Raw genomic sequence first — 24,537 nt, forward strand, 5'->3', positions numbered from 1 at the left:
TTTTGGGAGTATTTAAGCATGTCATACTTCACCTCCAGCCACATAGGCCCCACACATCTTCCTTCAAGGTGGGTGGTGGGATTTCAATTAGGAAGATCTGGTTGGATCAGAGGCCTGGTCAGTATCAAGGTTTCTTGGAAGGACCCGCCTGCTAGAGTGTCCTGCTAACAAGTTATTTACCACAAATGCTACATCTCTGCATTTTTTATCTCTAGGTTGGCAACTGGGGAGGGTGGGCCGTTTTGACCCAAGGGCTTCTGTTGATGACTCTGATCTAGGATGTGTCATTTCCCCCTTTTTTTTACTTTCCAGGTGCGAGACTCTGATCCCTGTGACCCCAAGCGTGAGAACATTGTCCAGTTGATTGATGACTTCAAGATCTCAGGGATCAATGGTGTCCGTATCCTTCCACAAGCAGGCCCAGAAAACCATAGGTGCTCCTGTTCAGATTGTTAGGAGCCACTATTGACTTCCAAAAGTATGGTTTCTGAAGGTATCTCTTGGGTGAACGTCTTGGTCAGGACAAAGCTTTCTCTGCTACTTCTTAGTCCAGAACGGTGTGGTTGTTTTGTTGGGGAAACATTCAAAGAGCAGTACCAAATTCTTCACACAGATAAAAAGTTAGCATATTCACAAGAAAGTTGACCTTGCAACCTGGTTTTGTATGCTCAGGAATGTTTTTTTCTGTGGGGGAGCTTTCAGTTCTGCATTCTGCCTCCTGCTATATGACATGATACAGTCCAGAGACAGTTGGAGCAAGCAGTGAACTTTCTGTTTGGATCAGGCCTATGAGGATGGACATAAACAGTTGCAGTCTGCTTTAGATGATTGTTTTATTGTTGATCAGAGGCACAACTGTTGTTAGGCTGCACCTCCCAGGTCATGTCACTGTCGGAAAAGAATCATACATTGGCCTGAGATGAGTTGCAATTTATTTTTGCTGGGAAGGTGTTTTTCCTCCCCCCATGATGGGTGTTTGGAATGTCGCATTTACTGTAGCTGTGCAGCGTTGAAGGAAGGCTAGTACAGTGGTACCTCGCAAGACGAATGCCTCGCAAGACTGAAAACTCGCAAAACGAAAGGGTTTTTTGTTTTTTGAGCTGCTTCGCAAGACGATTTTCCCTATGGGCTTGCTTCGCAAGATGGAAACGTCTTGCAAGTTTGTTTCCTTTTTCTTAACACTGTTAATACAGTTGCGACTTGACTTCGAGGAGCAACTCATAGAACGCGGTGTGGTAGCCTTTTTTGAGGTTTTTGAAGACTTTGGTGATTTTTTGAAGCTTTTCCAAAACTTCCGACACCGTGCTTCGCAAGACGAAAAAAATTGCAAGACGACAAAACTCGCGGAACAAATTAATTTCGTCTTGCGAGGCACCACTGTAGCTGTGTGTGACACTTCTGATGATGACCAGAACTTTCTCCAGTATGCAGACACACACACACACACTGACTTTTTGATAGCTTAAAAATAAAAATTGGTGACTGTGCTCATTGCTATTCCATTTTTCATAGGAGTTCTCATGTAGCCTCTTAAAAAATAAATGGTAAATAGGTGAGGACTTGGGAAAAGCCAGCAAGGCTCCCTGTCCTCTACAATTCCCTGCCATGTTTAATGAATAGTTCTGTTTCTGTGTTCTGGCTGTGTGCTCCCACAAGCCTCAGCTGGCATGACCAGTTGTCAAGGATGGTGGGAGTTTCAGTCCACAACCTTATTTAATTGGACACAAAGCAGCAATCGTCCAGTCATTCCCTGCAGATAATGCTACTCCTGCTATTGAATGAGGTGCTCCTGAAAGGAATCCCAGTTTTGTGGTCATGTGGAAAGTTGCATGGTTTTCACACAGTGGTCAGTTGTCAATAGGCGAATGTCTCAAGACATCTGTATTCAGTGTTCTCCTCTTCGCTGAACACTGGCACAGTTTCTCTTCCATATCTGATTTTAAGACATTAAAAACACCACATTAGTAATATGGGGGAGATGAGGATGGTCATAGTGTTCTGATACATTGCTCAGACCTAGGAAAACCATTTTAGCTTACTGTGTCTCCTTGACTCGACCTCTGCCCAGATGTCTGCATGGTCCTTGAGGTTTTAGGACACCAACTATTGAAATGGATCATCAAGTCCAACTACCAGGGACTTCCTATACCCTGCGTCAAGAGCATCCTACGCCAGGTAAAAAGTGGATTTATTTTAAATCCAGTTGGGGGGATCTGTTTGTAACATCAGGATCATTTCAACCCTTCTTTATTTAGGCTGCTCAGATTTAGGTTACTTGTATTATATTCAAAATCACTGGGAGGTTGAATCAAACAAGCCACACAACTTGAGCAGAAATGAAGGTGTCTGTATGTTGGGGATGGGGGTATCATATCATTGAGTTCTTTCTGGAGTATAGTTTTAGACCACCAGTGGGATATTGCATGTTGTATTGCTTTCCATGAAAGAAAACTCCAGTCTCTGCATACGAAAAGCTAGACCAGTGTTTCCCAAACTTGGGTCTCCAGCTGTTTTTGAACTATAATTTCCATCATCCCTGACAGCTGGTCCTGCTAGTTAGGGATGATGGGAGTTGTAGTCCACAAACAGCTGGAAACCTCGGTTTGGGAAGCACTGAGCTGGACCATTGAGGTGAGGGCTAGACTAAAATCATCCATCTTGATGGAAGGGGATTCAGGTGAACAGAGGAGCATGAGTCTATTTGTTGAAGAGAGGCTGGGGCCTAAGGCAGTCATTCCCAAATCTAGTCCTATCTAGGGGCTGATATTGCACACACGTCCTTCCACTCTTGAAGAGGGTTCTGTATCTTGAGCACATGCACCCGGTCCATGGTAGTTAACAAAGTTCCGGGCTCTGAGGTTCCCAGTATAAGCTCTGTAGTTCCTGATACCACAACCTCTGTACTCGGAAACCCTTGAATTCTCCCATTTGATCATGCATCTCCCTTCCCAGGTATTGCAGGGCCTCGACTACCTCCACACGAAGTGCAAAATAATCCACACAGACATAAAGCCAGAGAACATCCTGCTGTGTGTAGATGAGAGTTACGTGCGCCGCCTGGCAGCTGAGGCCACTGTCTGGCAGCAAGCTGGGGGCCCACCCCCCTCTGGCTCTGCAGGTAAATAGTCACATCCTCCCCATGTTATTTTAATCTTTATAGTGGCACGTCTTCTTTAGAAGGAAGAGGATAATCCCCGGCTCCATTCTCCTGTCTGCGTTAGACAGGCAAGACCAGGGTTGGCAAGTGGAAAAGTTGGAGACTAGCAAGAAGTCAAGGAAGCATCTCTTTCCAATTGACTTAATAACTAATTTTAGTGTAGTAGTGCCTGTGTTTGCATTTACTGAACTGTGACTAAATTTTAAATACCCAAGACACCTCTACATCGTTCCATCCTTATTACAGACATCATGATTATTATCGGTATATTGCGATGTTTAGCTGGTGATATATCGCAGTGTTGACAACCAAGTACTGCCCAACCCTACAAGACATATGGGTGAAGTTTGATTGCAGGAATCAGAGTAGTAGGGAGAGAGCCAATAATACAAGTATAGCGATGCTAAATAAATCAAATTGTCCAGGGAATCCTTGGCAAAGCATAAAACAGGAAAAACTTTGACTGAATTGTGGAGTAGGATGGAGGAGAGTCAACTGGGAAGATGTGCAGAAAAATTGAAGCTACAATGGTTCATGAAAGGCTAGGCCCCTAGTTGGCAACTATTTACTGTTTATTTACTACTTTAATACGGAGATTGCAGGCATACACACAGGGTCGCTTCCAATGTTAATCCTGCTCAAGAGTAGATCCACTGAAAATAATGGACCTAACTGAAGCATAGCTCTGTTAATATAACGTGAGTTGGATATAACCTGCACTCTCCCTTTGCAACTGAATTGTCAGAAAGTTGCACCGCTCTTGCCCTCACTTTTCCCACCCAGACTCTTGCCTCTCTGACTCAGCAGATGGAGGACCCGGCTGGTGCAGTTGCTGATCTCCAGACAGCAGCCTTAAACATAGTGCAGGAAGAGTGTGTGTGTGCATGCACATAATTGAGTAGAGCAGCTCTCCCCAGTCTCCCTACTTGTCACAGAAGGCCACGGCTGTGTGTCACTCCAGTCCATGGATAAGGAACCTGTGACCCTCCGGATAATGTTGGACACCAGCTCCCATCAACCGCAGTCGGCATGGCTAATGGTTAGAGGTGAAGGTTTAGAGAGCAGCGCTAATGAGTATCTGCACAGGAACTCGAGATTATGCTAAGGATCTCCAGAAGTGGTGACTGCACATTCAAGACCAAGCAGGGTAGACTTGTAGGATGATTGATGGGAGGAAAGGAGAGGGCAAGAATCACCACATCACTCTGTGGGCCATGGACTACCAGCCATGGCCTAGAATGTCAGTCCACCCTCACTAGGGAGCTTGGCTGCCTCCCACATCCTCTCCCCTATATTTATCTTCACAGCGTTACTGATTGTTGTTTGTTTGCCTTAGACTTCCTGGCTGTTGGATTCTGGGAATCATTTCTGTCTCTTTCTCTCCCTCTTTTCTCTCCTCACTCCATCTGTGCACCTCTTCCCTCAGTCAGCTCTGCACCCCAGGAGAGCCTGGTAAGTCTCCTCTTGGTGCCACTACCCCTTTCAAAGGTGGTGGAAAAACTCAGTTTAGAATTGGTAATTATTATTGTTGCTGCTGTATTCTGTGGCCTTGTGTGGATGGATGGGCCCCTGCCCCCTGTTTTGCAATTCGCATACAAGATTCTCGTGGTCACACCTGTATTTACCAACAGTCCAGGCTTAACAGGACCCAGCCACAGACAATTTTTCACATGTGCCAGAGATGTCTGCAGCCTTTACTGGATACAAAAACAAAGTGCAGAGAGAGGCAAGAGCTTCACAGCCTTGTGTGGGTTGTACTTTGTTCTGTGTGACACACAGTTAATTTAACTGTGGCAGTCACTGCCCTGCAGTGTGAGAATGCACCTGTGCATTGGCCTAAGCCTCTCTTTGTGAGGGCTCACAGCTCAGCAGAAAAGCACATGCTATGCAGAAGTCATTCCCTGGCATCTCCCATTAAATGGAATGTTTAGCAGATGATGGAAAAGGTCCAGGGAGCTGCTGCCAAGCGGAAAAGCTGATACTGAGCTGGAAGCACAAAATAGTCCGACCTGCTCGAAGGCAGTTCCCCGTGTTCCAGTCATTGTGCCTGCGTGGTTCCAGTTGTGTCACTTCAAAGAAGGGCAGAAGTGTTCATGGGAAAGATAACGTACACAAATAAGGCAGAGACAGCATTGCAAATTCATTTTTCATTTTCATGTAGCGCACACATTTGATAGATAGACAGATTATCCCAGAAAAGTGTACCAGATTTGATTCCTCATTTCTGAAATGTCCCCATGTTGGGACTGGCTGAGGACTGGCTCTTGTCCACTTTTCCAAGATAGCACTTCAACTTGTAAAAGCCACCTGATGGTTTCCAAAGACTTTGCACTCTCTTCTGTGGACACTCTTTGCTTACCTGCGCTGCCTGTCACACTTCTTTGGGTTTTTCTCTTTGGCCTTTATGTAGCAAATCCCAAGCAGGGACAATGCACTCTCGATTCTGCCTGTGCCAGTAAGGGGGACAAGAAGGCATGCAAGTGTGAACACAAAAAAGGAGAGTGTTTTGGACCAGGGAAACCACATTTTACAGCTAGCCTTAGAGAAATCAAGCAAGCCAGGTCTTTTTTGATAGTCCATCAGAAGCCAGCCAAGAGGAAATGCAACCAGCTTGACCACTTGCTTTCTTACCAGACACAAAGCTGCTGCAAGATAGAAGTTCTTTGGTTAATGAAGCAGAGCCTTGTGTATTTTGACTTGTTCCCTCCTTGCATTTTCTGTACAGATAAGTCCATATCCCAAGTGCCATGATGCCAGTATGTTGTAACGTGACTTCTAGGTGCACATGTGAAGGGGATAGAATATTATTATTCATTTTATTATTAAATTTGTATACCACTCTTCATCCAAAGACCTCAGGGGAGTTCACAGCATAAAAATAAAACATTAAATACATAATAAAAACAAGAACAAAACAAACACTTTTAAAAGGATGTGTGATGGTAATCAGCCAATACAGGTTTATGGGCTTGCATGTAGATAAAAATCTTTCCTTAAAATCGCATAATTCCTGACTCGGTTCCGGCTGTTGCTGCTGCCCCCTTGTTATTCCTGCTGTTCTGTTGTGTTAGTGCTGGATAGGGCATTGGTTGTTGCTCAGCTTTGCTGGAAAGACAAAGGGTCATAATTCATATGCTCATCCCATAGCATTTAGTTGTTTATTTTGCCCATCCATCTGCCTGTTTTATTTTTCCACCTTAAAAACACCAGTTTGCATATATCATCACAGAGAGAGAGAGAGAGAGATTTGCATCCCTTTTTGCTTGTGGAAGTGCAAGATGGTGTCCTCTCGCACACCCATTATGGTTTCTTTGTCTTCTCATTCCCAGTTGCACGCCCTTCATGCCTTGTGTGTGTTCTCTGGAGTTCATGCTTCTGCCACCGAGCACACCCTTCTTTCTGTACGTCATTTATTTGTTCCTGCAGCTGCTTTTGCTTTAACCCAGCCAGGCCTAACCCAAGACATTTTACTACAGGGGTGGCTAAGCCTTTTGGGGCAGAAGTCCAGAGGGGCCCATGGCTACCCTCTGAGGGCTGCATGGTAAAATGGGCACGGCCAGATCATTACTTTCCTTCCAAAGTAAGGCTGTTCCTTTATTCTCACAGATTCATTCCATTGGTAGTTTCTTTATTTTCTTCCATTTATTTTTTAACTGATAATGTGTTCCATCCAACGTCGGGCAGTTCCATTCCTTAATCTCTCCAAATTCATTCTGTTCATTTTTTTAAAAAAAACACCCTTATTTATTTCCCCTTCAGAGTCCCTCTTTTCCCTCCTAGATGCTTCTCATTTGCAATTAATAGGTGTTGCTGACTTTCTTTCATTTCTGTTGTTCCTATTCACTTCACTTCTGTTCACTTCTGGCTGTATTACAGTATTTCTCCCATTTTGATTTCCCACATTGAGAGATCATTAGTCATTGGCTGCTGTAGTCATCACAGTGGGATAAACAATGCAATCAGCCATGCGCAGAAGGAAAGAGAATTGGTTGTTAATGGGCAGGGCTGTTAATGGTGCTCCTGGAAGCACTGCTTTAGAAAGCAGTGAGGTGCCTTAGGGAAGCCCAGTTGCAAATACCCATGTAAAGTTAAGGTTTTTAGAGGCTGGGTGGCCATCTGTTATGGATGCTTTAGTTGAGATTTCTGAAGTGCAGGGGGTTGGACTAGATGACCCTCAGGGTCCCTCCCAACACTATAATTGATTGTGGGGGGGGGGTGTTGGGATTTAAGAGCTACAATGCCTGCAAGCCACCCAGAATCACACACACACACACCGATGCTTTGCAGGATCACAGCAGATGTTGGGCCCCAATATTTGAATTGTGCACAATTTTCTTGACACCCCTAAATATATTATCAGTGAGGGACCACTCTCTTCTGCAGTTGGTCTGGCCCAGCTTTTTTATAGGCTCAGCCCTTGCAGGCCTCAGCCCCTCCTCATTCTGACCCTTCCCTTACATTTGGCTTGTGCCTTTACACAAGTCCTTGTTTCCTTGTAGGACTAGTGTTCAGTGAGGTGTTTGAGCCGTACCACTGAGGTGGGTGCTCACTTGAGTAAAATGTTTCTGCATAAATAAATAACTGCACATAGAAAACTTAATGTTTTGGGGGGAAGGGCCTTGTCCATCTTGCCTTTTTCCTTGACATGCTAGTTTTTGTGTGGCAGAAAATATTTTGTTTGGGGTAGCATTTCAGTTAGGAGAATCGCCATTTGTAACTAGAAACAGGCTGACCACTAGGCCTCATTTGCTCACTTGCTCTTGCATCTGCTCTTACAGATATGTAATGCCTTTCTTCTTCTTCTTGCTACATCTCTCTCTTCATTCATCCTTTGCCCGCCCCCATTTGTTTGCACACAACTACTCTCTTGCAAGCTGTGTGTTTTGCTGTGAAATTGCACCCCACTGTTTTGGGGTTCTGGCACTGCCCTGACACTTTGAGTTGCTTCCTGGTGATTCCCTTGGTTTGTTCCTTTTCCTTCTCCCCTTCTCTACCCCAAACCTCAGGGCCTGCCATGTGGCTCCTTTGCATGCTCCCCCCCCCAACCCCCGCTCACTTTCCCATGCAGCCCTGGAATTGTAAGTAACAGGGCTGTGACATGGGGTCATCTCATCTCCCAGAATGGGAAGCTTTCGAAGAACAAGCGGAAGAAACTGAAGAGGAAGCAGAAACGACAAAGTCAGCTCCTGGCAGAACGGCTCCGGGACCTTCAGCAGCTGGAGGAACTGGCGACCCTGGCAGCAGGAGATGCCAGCGAGCCCACAGCAGATCCAGGTGAGGTTGGGAGAGGGAAGTCAGCTGCTGTTGGGTGCAGCTGGTTCTCTTGTGTGGTCAGGTCTGGAGCCTTGACAACCCCCCCCCCCAAATCTTTGCATACTTACTCTCACACCCTTTTGTGCAGCTTAAAATATTTGAGCTTGTGCCCCTTCACTGCCTCCCCTACACTTGTATTCTTGCATTTACATTGCCTGTTGTTTGTTCCTGGCATTTACATGGGTCCATTTCACGTGCCATCAGAATAAACCATAGTTAACGTTTTATTGTGAATGTACCTGTCTAGGCTGTTGTTCTCCTCCCTCCTAGTGCACGGAGGAAATGAAGGCCCCTGGCTTAGCGTTCTGTCTGAACCAGGGATCTTACTCTAAGCAAGCCGTGACTAGTAAGCTAGGAACGAATATTGGTTTATCATTGTGGTTTGTTTGGAGCAAAACAAATGGCAACTCGGTCGCTGGCTGAAATGTAATGTTAAGCCCAGGGTGGTGGCTTGTTTCTCCCCAATGTTAGCAAGAAGCAGCAAAGTGGGTCCAGTTGCCTTGCAGTAAATAGGTTTATTTTTGAACATTTTACATCCTGACTCTTGAAATGGGATGTAGTCATCTCCTGATTCTTACCTTTTTGGTGCCCTTTCACCCATGCCTCTCCCTTCAGAAACATATAATGCAACTCTCTTTCTCCTTTTCAATCAGTGCTGTTCACAGCACACTTTTTTATGATACCAGGAAACCCTGACCCTCCTCTTTCTTCTTCTGTAGACCTGCCTGGCGGAGCCCCCATCATGGTCTCCACAGCTGGGGGGACAGAGCCCTCAGGGGGCTCTCTCGCTTGCAGCCCCCAGAGTCTGACATCGTCTTCTGGTTTCTACACACACAATGCCTATGACAGCTGCAACGGGCACTCTCCACCTGGCACAGCCAGCCGCCATTTCAGCCCTGACTCGGCAACCTCCGGCTTCTCAGGGTCCCTCTTCTCTGGCTCAGCCATGTCAGGTGTCTCTAACCAGCGGGAGCGTGGAGGGCTTCTCTCCCCCAGCAGTGAGTATCTCTCATGGGTTTACAGGGGCAAGGTGACAAAGGAGCCATGTAGGCCCAAACGCCCAAAAGCTGACTCTCCCTTTGGCCAGCTTTCTCTCAAGTTGTGATAGCAGAGGCAAACCATTCTTCTTAATTCAAATTTGAGGCATCCTTCAGTCTTATCACTCCAAATAATTAATTTTAAGGAGAATCACCTGTGTATCTGTATTAGTCACTGTTGCGTATCCTCCTTCTGAGCTCAGGTCATTCTGGCTGCAGGAGTTGCTGGAAGGAGGTATATAGGGTGCCATCCGGCCATCTTAGGGACTCCATTCCAGATTTGTGTAGGGTTTACTGCTGAGCTTTTTCTTTTCCCGAAAATAACTTGCAAGCCAGTGAACGTTTAGGATCAGAGTTTCCTTCTAGATAGGCTACCTTCTTATGTTGACGAGCCCCATCTGCCCCTCACTTCCCTCTTCAGCACGTGCAGAAACTGCCTTATTGACTGCCGGACCCACTCTTGGTCTCGTCCAGTCAATCTGCCGGAGCCTGTCTTTGCATGCAGGTTGGAGACCCATCGACTACCCTCACCTGGTTTAGCTGGCCAGTCAAGTGGTTAAATTTGAATAGCACAACTGTTAGGCTAAACCAATTACTTACTACCCCTTCAGCATCTGTGGATGCCCCATAAAAGTGGCCTTTGAAGGACTGTTTTGTTTGTTTTTCACCTCATTCCCTGCCCTGGTCTGCCTCTGCAGCTTTTGGTACGTCTGAATTCCTGGTGAACCCCTTGGAACCTCAAAATGCAGACAAAATCAGAGTGAAGATAGCAGATCTGGGAAATGCCTGCTGGGTGGTGAGTTATTGGAGCGCATGTTGCCCACACCTCCTGAAGGGAGCAGCTCCGGTGGGGCTGTCTGTCGCATGGGGAGTGGAATGTGGTGGCTGCACAGAAGAGACTGGGGGCATGTGGGCTGTTTGGGGACTTGAAGCTACAGGCACCCTGTATTTCCCACGTAATGTGTATTTCTGCATTTACACTCTACACAGTTTTTGCTTCAATTTTTACTTATTGTGCTGTGGAAATTTAAAAGAGAAGAGCGCGCACACACACACACACTTCTTCAATTGAAAAGATTCTGAGCATCTTAAGCTTCAGTGGGAAGGAAGCAAACATATTGATGTGTTTATAATTTCAACATGTCCAGCTTTTAAGGTTCTTAAAAAAATTAAATGAGGGCTCCATATAGTATCTTGGGGAAAGCTGCCAAGAAGGAAAAATTACATGGGATTTAGTAAGGAGTGGCAATGGTGGCAGTGGTCTGCCTTTTGGAAGGTACATGTGGGGTTAAATAGGGCTCTGCTTTTGGTGAGCAGCGCATATATGCTCTGGCTTAGGAAATGGTAGTCACAGTGGGAGACACACACTGGATTGGCCAACAGGGCGGCTGTTGAAGAGAGCATGGGATGTGGGTTCTACATGTGCACATATGCGCAAGAGAGCGTGTCCGTACGTACATAGGTATGTCACAGGGATGTTCCTCACACTCTCAATTTCCTCAGCACAAACATTTCACGGAGGACATTCAGACTCGCCAATACCGGGCACTGGAGGTGCTAATTGGTGCCATCTACAGCACTCCTGCTGATATCTGGAGCACAGCATGCATGGTAGGTTCACGGGGCTCCTTCCGCTTCTTGTGCCATATTGTGGTGGTGGTGGTGGTGGTGGCGGCGGAGCTCGATGTCGATTAGGGTTCAACTAAAAAACATGTCCACAAATGTGGTCACCATCTCACCACTGGTTAAGCATATTCTTTTATTCTGGCGAGTCCAAACCTGGAGATGGGCAATGTGGGGTCTTGCTGACCGTGCACTGAATCTCAAAGGCACTTGACTGTCAGTCACAATGTTCTGCCAACTCGATGGGTCTTTGGTGTGATCCAGCAAGGCTCTTCTCAAGCTCTTTTGCTGAAAAGCAGCAAGGTCCTTCTCTGAGGCTTTCTGGGTTCGGACCAAACTAAGCCGCCTGGTTTTGCTCTACGAGGCTTTGTTTTGTCGGAATCAAGTATACACCTCCAGAGTTAACGCTAAATACATTACTTCTGGTAAATGAGCCACCATAGCTACGAGAGGGCCATGAAAAATATGTCCCAGGCTTTTTAGACTCATCTACCCATGTACTATCTGAAACCAAAGGGGCGTATTGGTTGCCAGATGTGAAATATTTTGGCATTGTTTTTAGCTCTCCTACCCTACTAAAAACAGGCCTTCCCTTTTGTCAGTGTAGTGACTGATATTTGTCAAGATACCTCACGCTTCCTTTGCAGGCTTTGCTTGTGTGGCTGTGTGCCAGGGTGACCTGAATGTTAGGTGGTTAATGAGATATAAATATACTTCCTTTGTTGCCAACCCTACTTAGAGTCTAATAGCCACACATTTAAAATCCTAACACAAAACTTGAACCAAACACACTCTTTAGAAACTTTATGCTTCTGACCTTTGCCCTTCCTGTGCTTTGCCATTTTGTGCTTCTTTTGAAATCAGTCAGCCTGGGCAAAGGAAGCGTGGCTTTTGGCAGGGACCCGGCTCCACCCAGCAGCTCTGGGGCTCCTGAGAGGAACCCGTTTGGCATTAAATTTAAGAGGCGCTGAATACAAGCCCTGCTAGAACAACCGGAAGTGCACGTTAAGCCTCCTGGCCGCCCCTTGGCAGCTGCATCTTTACCTGCCCCCCCCCAACCTGATGTCATATAGCATATTGAGTGTGGGCAGGGGGACGTGGCTTGGGGAAAAGTCCGGCTTGCCCGTCTCAGATCGTCCTTCCCAAGGCTTATTTAAAATGGCTCCTTGTGATGTTTTTGTCATGCAGTTTTTTTTATATATATAAAATATTTATTGAAGTTTAAACATTGCAAAAAAAGAGGGGGGAAAACAAAGAAAGATATAAACAATAAACAATTACAAAGCTTCAAAAACAAAAATAAATACAGTAGTACAAAACATCAACAGTACAAAAAGGAAAAGAAAAGAAAAGAAAAGCATTAAAAAAAACCCAAAAAAGAACAAACATACAAAAGAACCACATATTTTCATATCCTTATCTTTCATTTGCTTATTTCCTCGACTTCCTCACACCTCCTTTTTTGTATTCTAGTTCAGTTAAATATTCCAGGAAGTCCTTTCCCTCTTTCACAAATTTAGTTCCATAATTTAACTTAACGCAGTTTTAGACTTAAATTTACATCTTTACCCAATGTCAATCTATTCGTTATAATATTTCTACTAAAGTCATATAACTTCTTTCCAGCATCTTTCTAACATTCATTAATTTTAGAATATTTCTGTAAATAAACTTTGAATTTTTCCCAATCTTCTTCCACCGACTCTTCTCCCTGGTCTCGGATTCTGCCAGTCATTTCCGCCAGTTCCATGTAATCCATCACCTTCATCTGCCATTCTTCCAAAGTGGGTAAATCTTGTGTCTTCCAATGCTTTGCAATGAGTATTCTTGCCGCTGTTGTAGCATACATGAAAAAAACTCTGTCCTTCTTTGGCACCAATTGGCCCACCATGCCCAGGAGAAAGGCCTCTGGTTTCTTTAAGAAGGTATACTTAAATACCTTTTTCATTTCATTATAGATCATCTCCCAGAATGCCTTAATCTTTGGGCATGTCCACCAAAGGTGAAAGAATGTACCTTCAGTTTCATTACATTTCCAACATTTATTATCGGGCAAATGATAAATTTTTGCAAGCTTGACTGGTGTTATGTACCACCTGTAAATCATTTTCATTAAATTCTCTTTTAAGGCATTACATGCCGTAAACTTCATACCAGTGGTCCATAACTGTTCCCAGCCAGCCATCATGATATTATGTCCAATATCCTGTGCCCATTTAATCATAGCAGATTTCGCCATTTCATCCTGAGTATTCCATTTCAATAGCAAGTTATACATTCTTGACAAATTCTTAACTTTAGGGTCTAACAATTCTGTTTCCAGCTTTGATTTTTCCACTTGAAAACCTAATTTTTTATCCTGATTATATGCCTCCATTATTTGGTAATAATGGAGCCAATCTCGCACTTTGTTTTTTAATTTTTCAAAGCTCTGCAGTTTTATTCTGTCTCCCTCTTGTTCCAGAATTTCCCAATATTTCAGCCATTTGGCCTCCATATTGAGTTTTTTCTGAGCCTTCGCTTCCATTGGTGACAACCATCTTGGGGTTTTATTTTCTAACAAGTCCTTATATCTTATCCAGACATTAAACAGTGCTTTCCTAACAATATGGTTTTTAAACGCTTTGTGTGCTTTGACCTTATCATACCACAAATATGCATGCCAACCAAATACATTATTGAAACCTTCCAAATCCAAAACATCCATATTTTCAAGAAGCATCCATTCTCTCAGCCAGCAAAAAGCGGCTGATTCATAGTAAAGTTTTAAGTCTGGCAGGGCAAATCTACCTCTTTCTTCAGCATCAGTTAAAATCTTAAATTTTATACGGGGCTTCTTGCCCTGCCAGACAAATCTGGAAATATCTCTCTGCCACTTCTTGAAACAGTCCATTTTGTCCAAAATTTGCAGTGATTGGAACAGAAATAACATTATTGGCAATACATTCATTTTTATCACAGCAATTCGGCCTAGCAACGATAACTTCATATTTGACCATATTTCTAAATCTTTTTTCACTTCAGTCCAACATTTTTCATAGTTATCCTTAAATAAATTCACATTCTTAGCCGTCATACTGACCCCTAAATATTTCACTTTCTTAACCAATGTCAGACCTGTCTCCCTCTGAAACTTGTCTCTCTCAGTCACGTTCAGATTTTTCTCCAGGACTTTAGTTTTCATCTTATTCAACTTAAAACCTGCTACCTGGCCAAATTCTTGAATCAGTTCTAGTACTCTTTTCGTGCTTGATTCTGGCTCCTGTAAAGTCAGTACTAAGTCATCTGCAAATGCTTTCAGTTTATACTGTTTAGCTCCCACTTGTATACCTTTAACCAATTGGTCCCTTCTAATCATATTTAACAAAACCCCCAGGACCGAAATAAAAAGCAATGGAGAGATTGGGCAACCCTGTCGTGTTCCTTTCTCAATCTTAAATTCTTCCGTCACTACGTTATTCACAATTAATTTGGCCTTTTGTTCTGAATAAATTGCACCTATACCATTTCCAAAGCTTTTACCAACCCCAATCCCCGATAAATTCTTCTTCATAAAACTCCAAGAAATATTGTCAAAGGCTTTCTCCGCGTTCACAAAAATCAGAACTGCTTTAGTATTAATCTTCACTTGTAGCTTTTCTAAAATATTAATTATATTCCTCGTATTATCAGACAAGTGCCTGTCCGGGAGAAAGCCCGCTTGGTCTTTATGAATTTCTTCTGCCAACACCTTTTTTAATCTTTTAGCCAAAATATATGCAAAAATTTTGTAATCCACATTAAGCAGTGATATGGGATGGTAGTTTTTGAGTTGCGTCTTTTCGAACTCTGATTTTGGTATAAGTGTAATATATGCTTCTTTCCACGACTCAGGTGCCCTTTTCCCTTCCAATATTTCATTACAGACTTCCTTTAATGGTTGTATTAACCATTCTTTCAAAGTTCTGTAGTATCTAGAAGTCAGTCCATCCGGTCCTGGAGATTTACCTAATTGAATATTCTGAATGGCCCCTTCTACTTCCTGATCCGTTATTTTGTAATCAAACATTAATTAATTTTCTTGAGATTTTTTTTGTAATCCATTTATTTCCAGGAATTTAGCAATGTCCATTTCATTCTGCTTTTCTTGTGTGTATAGTTGTTTAAAATACCTCTGGAAGCACCTTCTAATTTCAACTGGATTCTGTATATTCTTTCCTTCCACTTCCAGATTCGTAATAGTATTTAGTTTTTGTCTTTTTTTCAATTGCCAAGCCAGCAGTTTCCCACACTTATTTGCCGATTCAAATGTCTTTTGTCTCATCTGTTTAATCTTCCATTCTATTTCCTGGTTCATCAATTTCATATATTGTACTTGGTAAAACTTTATTTCTTTTAAGATCTCCTGGGACTTTGGTTTCGCCCTCAGTTTCTTCTCTCCTTCCTTTATTTTTTCCAAAATTTTATCTTTTTTCTCATTTTGCCTTTTCTTAATTGCATTCTGTTGTATCAAAAAAACCTCTCATTACGGCTTTACTTGCGTCCCAGATTACTCTTTTTTCCACTGAAGTGTTCATATTTATCTCGAAGTAATCTTTCAAAGTTTTTTGGGCCTTTTTGATGAATTCATCATTCCTGAACAAAGAGTCATTCATCCTCCATCTGAAGGATCCAGTTGGCATTAATTTCATTTCCATCTTCACCGCATTATGGTCAGAGCTAGTCTTTGGGCAAATTTCAGCCTTGCTGATCTTTGGAGCCAGTCCTCTAGTTACCCAGATTTGGTCGATTCTTGTCCATGTCATTTTTGCCTCCGAGAAGAAAGTTCCCTCTCTTCCCAGAGGATTCTTCATTCTCCAAATGTCAATTAAGTCCAAATTATCAGTCATGTCAAAAAATGTTTTTGGTAGTCTTCCATCCTTGGTGATTGTTTGTCTTTGCGCCTTATCCATATTCGTAGATACGACACCATTCATGTCTCCCATCAAAATCATATTGTAATCCGTATAGTCCATCAAGATTTCATGTAACTTTTTGAAGAATTCCGATTTCCCTTCATTTGGTGCATAGATACCTATCACCAAAAACCTATCTCCTTGTAGTTGGATTTCAATTGCTACCAGTCTTCCTTGTTCATCTTTGAAGATAAATTTAGGTGACAGGTTCTCCTTTGCATAGAGAACCACTCCTCTTTTTTTAACTTTATATGATGAAATAAATTCTTGACCTAATTTCTTGTTGCTTAATAATTTCCTGTGTAACCTTGTCGCATGCGTTTCTTGTAAGTCAATTAAGTCCAATTGATCTTTTTTCAATAAATGAAACACTCGTCGCCTTTTCTCCGAAATGTTGAGGCCATGGACATTCCAACTCAGGGCCTGCAGCGTCATCCTGTGGCTACTTTGGTACTCCCCCAACTACCCCCAAATCTTGTTCCTCTTCTGTTGGTGGTAACGTTAGCTCCTTATCGGGGGAGTCCAATCCAAAAGACAATGATGAAATGTCCAAGGTATCCAAAGTATCTTTTTTTGGTGATGCTCTCTTCCATACTCTTTGCTCCAATCCTCTGTCTGGTGACCCTCTTTCCGGTGATGTTGACTCTTTTCCAATTCCCTTCTGTAGGTCTTCTTCGTGGTTGTGCAAAAACTTTATTTTATCCTCTAGTGATCTTATCTTTATTTTTCTTCCTTTAAAACTAAAAGATAGGTCTTGAGGAAATTCCCACCGAAAGTTGATTCTGTTCCTTCTCAACAGTTCAACCAAATCTCTGAAGTTAAATCTCAAATCTAAAAGATATTTGGGAATATCTTTAAATATCTCCACTCTAAATTTGTGTATAGTCAAGGCCTCCTCGTAATGCCAACTCAAAATTTTATCCCTCTCTTCCTTCATTCTGAGTGTAATCAAACAGTCTCTTATTCTGTTCTTCTCCTTCTTCCCTCCTCTTCCCAGTCTAAAGGCTCTCACAATTTTAAACTCCTCTTTTTGTAGGTCCCGATTCCAGAAGGCTGCAAATTCCTCTGTGAGAAAGTCTATCAAGGAGTCTTTTTCTAGTTCAGGTACTCCCCGGATTCTCAAATTTATCTGTTTCTCCTTGAGCTCAAACATAGAAAGCATCTGCTTCTGGTCATGTACTTGTTTCCACACATCCGGGACCTCTATTTCCAATTGTGCTACTTTCGCTTCCACCGTAACAATCTTTTCCTTAGCTTCCTCTGCAGTCTGCCTAGTTGAGTTAGATTCCTTAACTAGTGTCTCAATAGCTTCTGTGTTAGAATTAACTTTTTGTTCCAAACTTTTTATACTTTGTGTATTTTGGTCCAATTTTTGTGAATTTTGGTCCAATTTTTTATTCATTTGTTCCAAAGAATTATTAATTTTGCTTAAAACAAGAGCCCAATCTTCTTCCAAGGGCATTCCTCCTTTTGATTTAGTATACATTGACACAGCTGCAGAGGGAACAGGGGGGCCAGATGTAGAGGCTCTCCGGAAGGTCCTGCCGGATCTAGTTGTCTTTTCTTGTAATGAGTCTATTTTTTCCTTCCCATCTGCCATAACACTCAAGGCTCTCAAGGTCAGGTACAATTCCCAGGGTTTTGTCTTTAAAACTGGAAAATTCCACTCCTTATAACAGTTTCAAACAGTTTCAAAGTCCTCCTCTAGAGGGAAGTAGTTGTTGTTTATCTTATATTAGTCCAAAGTATCCTTTTCTTTTTATTTTTCTCTTTAAAGTTACTCTAGCAAGTTATACCAGTATGTTTAGTATCAAACTTTAATTCAGAAACATAGTTGAAACTTTTAAGTCAAGAGAAAATAATTGAAACAATGTTTCACTCACTGATAGTCAAATAGTCTATTTGCAGTCAATGCGGAGCTCCACAATACAGCGATTTTAATGGCTGCTGTTCCCAGGTTCCGAGCAGTGAAACTTTTACCCTCTTTTTCTGCAGGGAAATAATGTCCAGAAGTCCCCCCCTTTTCCCCTGCAGCCAAAGGGGGGTTCGCTAATTTTATACTGAAGATTTAGATGTCAAAAGCAGTCTTTCAGGCTTTAGTTTAAAACTCCTTGCTTCCCACTACAGTGGTGCCCCGCAAGACGAATGCCTCGCAAGACGGAAAACTCGCTAGACGAAAGAGTTTTCCATTTTGGAGGTGCTTCGCAAAACGAATTTCCTATGGGCTTGCTTCGCAAGACGACAATGTCTTGCGAGTTCCTGCTGGTTTTTTTTCCTCCCCCCCTTTTTCTAAGCCGCTTATCAGCTGATCCGATCAGCAGATAAGCCGCTAAAAGCCGCTAATAGCGCTAATCCGCTAATCCGTCAATGGGCTTGCTTCGCAAGACGAAAAAACCGCTAGACGAAGAGAATCACAGAACGGATTCTTTTTGTCTTGCGAGGCACCACTGTGTTTACAAAGAAAGGAAGGCGGACTTCCTGTTTTACACCTCCCCCGTTCGTGGCCAAATTCATCTTGTTAAAAATCCAATTCCTTCACTTTACTCACAGGTAGTTACTTTAGATCCAAATGCCCACAGGAAAAAGGTCAGCACTCCCCGGCAATGGCTGTGCGGCTTCACTCCGTGAAAGTAGCATTCAGTTCGCAGCACCGCGCCGCTCACCCCACTTCGTTCCGGAGCCCTTAAAAAGGATTCCCCACGAGTAGGGGGGGGCGCTCCAGGTGCCCTGCCAAACCCCCACGTTCCCAGGCTTCTTCCACCTGGGATTTCTGATGGGTCCCAACCTTCGCCGTGGCGGGCGACCCAGTTTTCACGGAGCTAGTTCCTCCGCTTAGAGGAGCTCCGCCATTAGCCGCTGGCGCTGTCCCCGGAAGTCCTTTGTCATGCAGTTAAGTCATTCCTACACAATTGCTTTCAAGGAAGTTTTCTCCAAAGCTGCTGCGATTGCCAGAAAAGAAAAGGTTTAAGCTGCTTGGGATACACAGACATATACACATATATAATATGTATAATCCACAATTTCTTTGCACCAACATCTTAATATCATCACGCGGTAAAAGCTGATAACGCGGATTCTACATGACTCTGTGTGACGAATAAGCCAGGCCTGCAGGACCCTCACACTCTAGGAATGGCTCCTTCTCTGTTCTGCCTGCCTGAGTTTGATACATGATAGAACAAATATTCAGATGTCAGTCATTGGTTCTGCCAAGTTTTCATGGCAGGGTGTGTATGTGCGCGTGTTCATGCGTATGCGCAGCAGATGATTCCCTTTGCTTCTTAGACCAGTGAGTATGCCAGCTCAAAAACCTCCTCGAGAGGGTCAGGCAATACCACATGAGCATTTCAGGCCTGACTGGCTGCAATGTAGTTCCCACCTTTGGCCAGAGGTTGGCACTGGCATGCAGAACCACCTAGGTCCTGATGTTTAGCTGATCTGAAAAGTCACAACGGGCCATGGGGAAGAGGAGAGCCCACCCATGAAGCATCTGTCTTAGGTGGCAGGTGGCAGGTGCAAGAGGCAGCACTCTGCCTGCTCCACTGCTTCTGTCGCCACCAGAACACCCCCCTCACCAGGTTTCGGCGAGAGGGAGGTGGTCCAATGCACAGCATTGCCACTCGTCTTCCCCCCTCTGGGGTAGAGAACTCAAGAGCAAGGGCTTGTGGAACACTGCGTGTGGGTCTGGCAGAGGGCAGCCCATTCGTGTGGTGAAATGGGACGGGCCACCCCTGCCTTAACTGCATAACCTGGTGATTCTCTTTCTTTGTCAGGCATTTGAGCTGGCTACTGGCGATTACCTCTTTGAACCACACTCGGGCGAGGACTATACCAGGGATGAAGGTAAAGAGCTCTCACTGGCTGAGGATGCTGTGTATGAGGCCTGCCTAGCCGGCTGGGCTTAAATCTCTCTGTGCTCTAATCTGGAAGCATTGTTGATGCCAGAATTTCACAACAGGCCTGCTGGAACTCTGGAGGGGTGCGGAGGGGGGAGAGACTGGGTCACGCAGGCCCTGATGTTCCCTCCTCTTTTCCTTTCCAGATCATATTGCCCACATTGTTGAGTTACTAGGCGATATCCCTCCACACTTTGCTCTTTCCGGGCGCTATTCGCGCGAGTACTTCAACAGGAGAGGTAAGTTAGGGAATGTAGGGTTGAGAGGATGCCGTTCCAAGCGGATGCTTCTGCAACACATCCGTATCACGCTCAAAGGCTGTCAGGAGGAATTGTGATGGGTGGGGAGAGCATGTGTGTAAGAGAAGTTGACAACAGGAAACTGAAGGAACTGTGTGATCGTGACCACTGGAAGGAAAGAAGCCGTTCAGGCAGCTGAGATTTTGGCCAGGAGAAAACCAGGTTTGTGGTGAAACCTAAGGCTGGGAACGTGTCAACATTTCTGGGGAGTCATTAATAGGTTCTGCCTACCCTGCCTGTGGTAAATGTCATGAAGGTCACAGCCTTTGTTGTCTGGGGTGTCCAGAATCAGGCTACCTGCATGCACAAGCAGCCCCTTCCCCAAGTGGGTGGTCGTTTAAGTGCAGCCCACATTCTCCGTTCCAAGTAATGTGGAACAACTTTTGTTCATTTGGGCTTGCCCAGCTTCTCAGTGGGTTGTACTCTGCACTTTCAGTCTGTCTGTCACCCACACCTTCCACTTCTGGCAGCCACTTCACCTCGTCTTCTTTAGCTAGACAAGGTTCACAGGTTTCAGGTGGGCACCTACAAACAGCCACAGACAGCTAGTCTTTTGTCCTTCTTCATTAGGATGCAGGAATGTTGGCTGCATTGCAGAACTCTGTGGTCCCTCAACCTTTGTCATCAGTACTAAGAGTATCTGGGTAGTGATTTGGGACTGTTGTTGTTTCTTCATGCCTTTTTTGCTGTGTCCACCTGTCTGTTCTTTTTCTCTCTTTGTCCAATTGCTTCTCATTCAATGAATGTGGCCACTGATGATGTTGTTGACCTTTAGATGGAGGAGAGGTCTATCAGTGGTAGCTAAATGGAGCCTCAGAATACAAGATGCTGAGTCAATAGGGCTGCTACCTTCATGCCCTGCTTTGGGGCACCTTTTTTAGCTGCTGTGGGAAAATGAATGAGCACTACACCGGAGGAAGCTCCTACAAGTTTAGCCAGCTTCTACTAATTGCATACCTTTCCTGCTCCACAGAGAGAAACAGCATGAAGGCCTACAAAGGATACAGGATCTAGACGTTTACTGCACACTCTCAGTTTATTGCATAATAAATGCCCGTTTTGATCATATTAATGCTTTCACTTCTGGGAGGCTGGGCCTCCCCCCAAGAGATGCAGTGTGGGTGTGCTGTCAGTTATACAGCAGTAGGGTGGGATTAATAGCATAACTACTACCACTCTGGGCACTCTTTCCCACACCAAGCACCTCTATGACAATATAGTAAGAGGTAAAATGTGATGATTGGGGCTTATGCAGGATGATCCCAGGGCCACATTGCATGTTCTTTTCAGAACAGGTGTATGTTTTCCATGTAGTCTGTCTAACTTTGGAACAGGTGGCTGGCCTGGATGGGGATTGTACGCTGCGATCTCAGGAGCATAGAAGCTGAATGTGGCTTTGGGCATCATGTTCCACTTCCTGAGGTGAAAGTTTCTAGCCCTTGTACTGTGACAACACAGCTTTAGAGTGTGTGAGCAATGCCTGTTGAATATGATGCCCACTGTTCAATAACTTTTTGCCTATCCCCATGACTAGCCAGGCCCAGAAATAATTTCACAAAATAAGAGATAAACCAGGCATGAGTTTGGTTTTCCTTGGTGCAGAATTTTCATTTAATTTTACTTTCCTCCAGCGCAAAGTACACACAGCCCTAGATGGGGCCTCTCCACCAACCTTGCCCTTTTTGTCCTCCTTCCTTCCCCAGGGGAACTGCGCCACATTAAGAATCTCAAGCACTGGGGCCTGTACGAGGTCCTGGTGGAGAAATATGAGTGGCCCCTCGAGCAAGCAGCCCAGTTCACGGACTTCCTCTTGCCCATGATGGAGTACATCCCAGAAGAACGCACTACAGCCTCCCAGTGCCTGGAGCATCCGTGGCTCAACTCTTAAGGCCAGGCAGAGGTCCAGACGGACTGGTTGCTTGAAGGAAGCAGTCCTCTCGCCTGCACAAGATTTCCCTGGCACGGACCTGGTCCCATCACTGGAGTTGATGGGCAGGGGTGAAGGCTGTCTCCCCCAGCTCCTCCCCCTAAGTGGACTGCATTGCAGGACTGGAGGCAAGAGCCTCTTTTCTCTGGCTGATCACAGGGGGGAAGGGGGAACTGTAAAGCAGGACTGGAACTCAGGAGCCAGGTTCACTCTGTGGTCATTTCTGAAGCACAGCCAGAAGATTCCCACAACCCCTTGCTGACTCTTTTCCTAGAGGTTGCCTTCTTGGGAGGTCTCCATGGCCACCATCTCCATGTACCCTTGACTGATGCGGTTTGACTTTTAAGAATTCATTGTGGTACTTCCTTGCCAGTTTCTCCCCCTGCCCTATGCTCCCCATCGTTTCTAACTGGTGGGCAAAGAGATTGGCTGTGAAGCTCCCAGCATGTGTGGGTTTGAGAGAGGCTCAGTATGTGAGCAGAGTGTGAATGATGAAAAGAAAGAAGTGCATGGATGTTCTAGCAAGAAAGCTGGGAAGGGCAGCTCTTTATGTGGTGGCAGAGAGACGCGGCAGGTCCTGGCTGGTGCCCCTACCCTGCCCAAATTTCCATGCCAATGAATTGCAGGAAAAGTGACAATGAATGTGTGCAAAGAGACATGACCGTGGCCTGGAGGTCCAGCTGTGGCACTGTTTGGAGGGAATGAGAGAAGGTAGCTGATGCAGGAAGCAGTAGAAATGTATAGGCAGTGGGGGTGAAAGAATTCGTTTTTCTGGCTTGGCTGTCGGCACCTGATGTCTCTGCACTTCACAGGCATTTGCAGGCAGGTTTCTGCCAGCAATTTTGTGGTTAAGAGTTGAATAAATGGGCCCCCCTCTACCCCAAGAGTCCTTTGTGAGTCCTTTCCCCTGCTGCCTAGGCATGGGTCATGGCCCTTAACATGCTTTACTTTAGCCAGGAGTTGCTCACAAATTTGGTATTCTAAGAATCTCAAAGTTTTTTAAACAAACAAGTTTCTAACCCTTGTCATTGCTAAGGAAAGATTTTTGCAAAGGGAAAGTCTCTAAGGGCAGCTTTCAATAGCTGGGATTTTTTGTATGTTATGAAGTCTCTTCTCCCCCATTTCTAATTGTCTTTTAGTCCTATTTTGCCTCAGTTTCCTTTTTCACTCCAGTTTGAGGTGAATGGGAATCATACTGAATTTTACCCACTACCCTAGCTGGTGGGAGAAAGCAAGCTAGCTGTGTGTGTGTGTGTCTTTACCCACCAACTACTCCCCACAATGCGTATTTTGGAATGGCTGGCAATTGTTGCTCTCTCAAACTGCTACTACAGTTCCCGCTCTCCCCCCCCCCCCAACGTTTCCTGACACTTTTGCTACCTGTGGTCAGTTTTCATTATTATAAGGCAGAGTGTAGCTGCTCCAAAAAGCTTGACACTGTTCCAAGCTACTTTTGTGCCTTTAGGAAGAAGCTTATCTACTGTTCGTGATGAAAGATTGAATGGTGTGGGAGTGCCCCTGTAGCATTTTCCCCAAAACATTTTGGGTTCAGAAAAGAAGGAACCACAACCAGAGGAAAGACACAGAACAGGAGGAGGAAAAAGATGTGTGGAGCTCGGCTTAAACCCAAAGTCCCAAGTTCTGATGCCTGTCCCATGGCTATAGCACTGGAACCCAGAGTTGTGGTTGGCTCTTGCATACTGCAGCCTCATACTATAAACGGGGAGGTGGTGTTGGGGAAGCCTCCTAGGTATGGCAGACAACTGGTCACAGTGCTGCTCAAGACTGGTGTCTTTAAACCAAAGTTGTGGTGCAAGAGAACTGGGCATAGGGAGAGGGAAGCAATACTGTTGCCTTGCACTGCAGTCTCTGGAACAAGAAACCCTGCCCTTGCATTACGGTGTTGCCCATGTTGGGGAGTGTGTGTGTGTTTGTGTGTGTGTTTTGAAGGCCCTTCTACTGTTCCAGGGATTTGAGTTCAAGACTTTTCATTAAAATGTTTGCAATAGCCTCTGCCTCCTCCTCCTTTCTAAGAACAAAGTTGGGTTTAGGAAGACCACACTGGAGGAGAACCTCTTGAGGATCAGGTTCTCAACTCCTGTGAGGGGAAAGGGGTTAGAGTTACTCCCTCTAAGGAAAGTTGTTCTTCTACTTCCCTTCTGGGATTGATATCTTGGGTGTGCAGTGCTATGGAGGGAGGGTGGTGGTAAAAGTTCACACTGCCACAGAGTAGAATGGAAGTTCAGAACAAAACTCACCTTGAGAAATATCAGCCCCGTGTTGTAAAAGAAAAAGCAAACTTAGAAGGTTCCCAGTACACCAGGGATGAGGAGCCTCTCTCAGCCCAGGGC

General features: G+C 44.6%; 1 protein-coding gene across 3 annotated transcripts in view; it reads left to right on the forward strand.

Moving 5' to 3' along the window:
- The window catches only part of SRPK3 (SRSF protein kinase 3), a 32,696-nt gene extending 8,502 nt beyond the window's left edge, over positions 1-24,194 (forward strand). For 2 of the 3 annotated variants that reach the window (XM_082204408.1, XM_082204409.1), the window contains 12 exons: positions 313-400; positions 2,069-2,175; positions 2,953-3,118; positions 4,584-4,609; positions 6,487-6,558; positions 8,278-8,431; positions 9,190-9,468; positions 10,206-10,303; positions 11,011-11,118; positions 19,838-19,907; positions 20,107-20,199; positions 21,963-24,194. In XM_082204408.1, the coding sequence (XP_082060534.1) occupies positions 313-400; positions 2,069-2,175; positions 2,953-3,118; positions 4,584-4,609; positions 6,487-6,558; positions 8,278-8,431; positions 9,190-9,468; positions 10,206-10,303; positions 11,011-11,118; positions 19,838-19,907; positions 20,107-20,199; positions 21,963-22,147 (1,446 nt within the window). In that variant the 3' untranslated portion in view covers positions 22,148-24,194. The remainder of the gene's footprint in view (positions 1-312; positions 401-2,068; positions 2,176-2,952; positions 3,119-4,583; positions 4,610-6,486; positions 6,559-8,277; positions 8,432-9,189; positions 9,469-10,205; positions 10,304-11,010; positions 11,119-19,837; positions 19,908-20,106; positions 20,200-21,962) is intronic. The other variant, XM_082204410.1, reaches the window with a different exon arrangement.
- Positions 24,195-24,537: the final 343 nt, after the last annotated feature.

This window comes from Podarcis vaucheri, assembly GCF_965113315.1.
Source record: "Podarcis vaucheri genome assembly, chromosome: 17".
Classification (NCBI taxonomy): Eukaryota; Metazoa; Chordata; class Lepidosauria; order Squamata; family Lacertidae; genus Podarcis; species Podarcis vaucheri.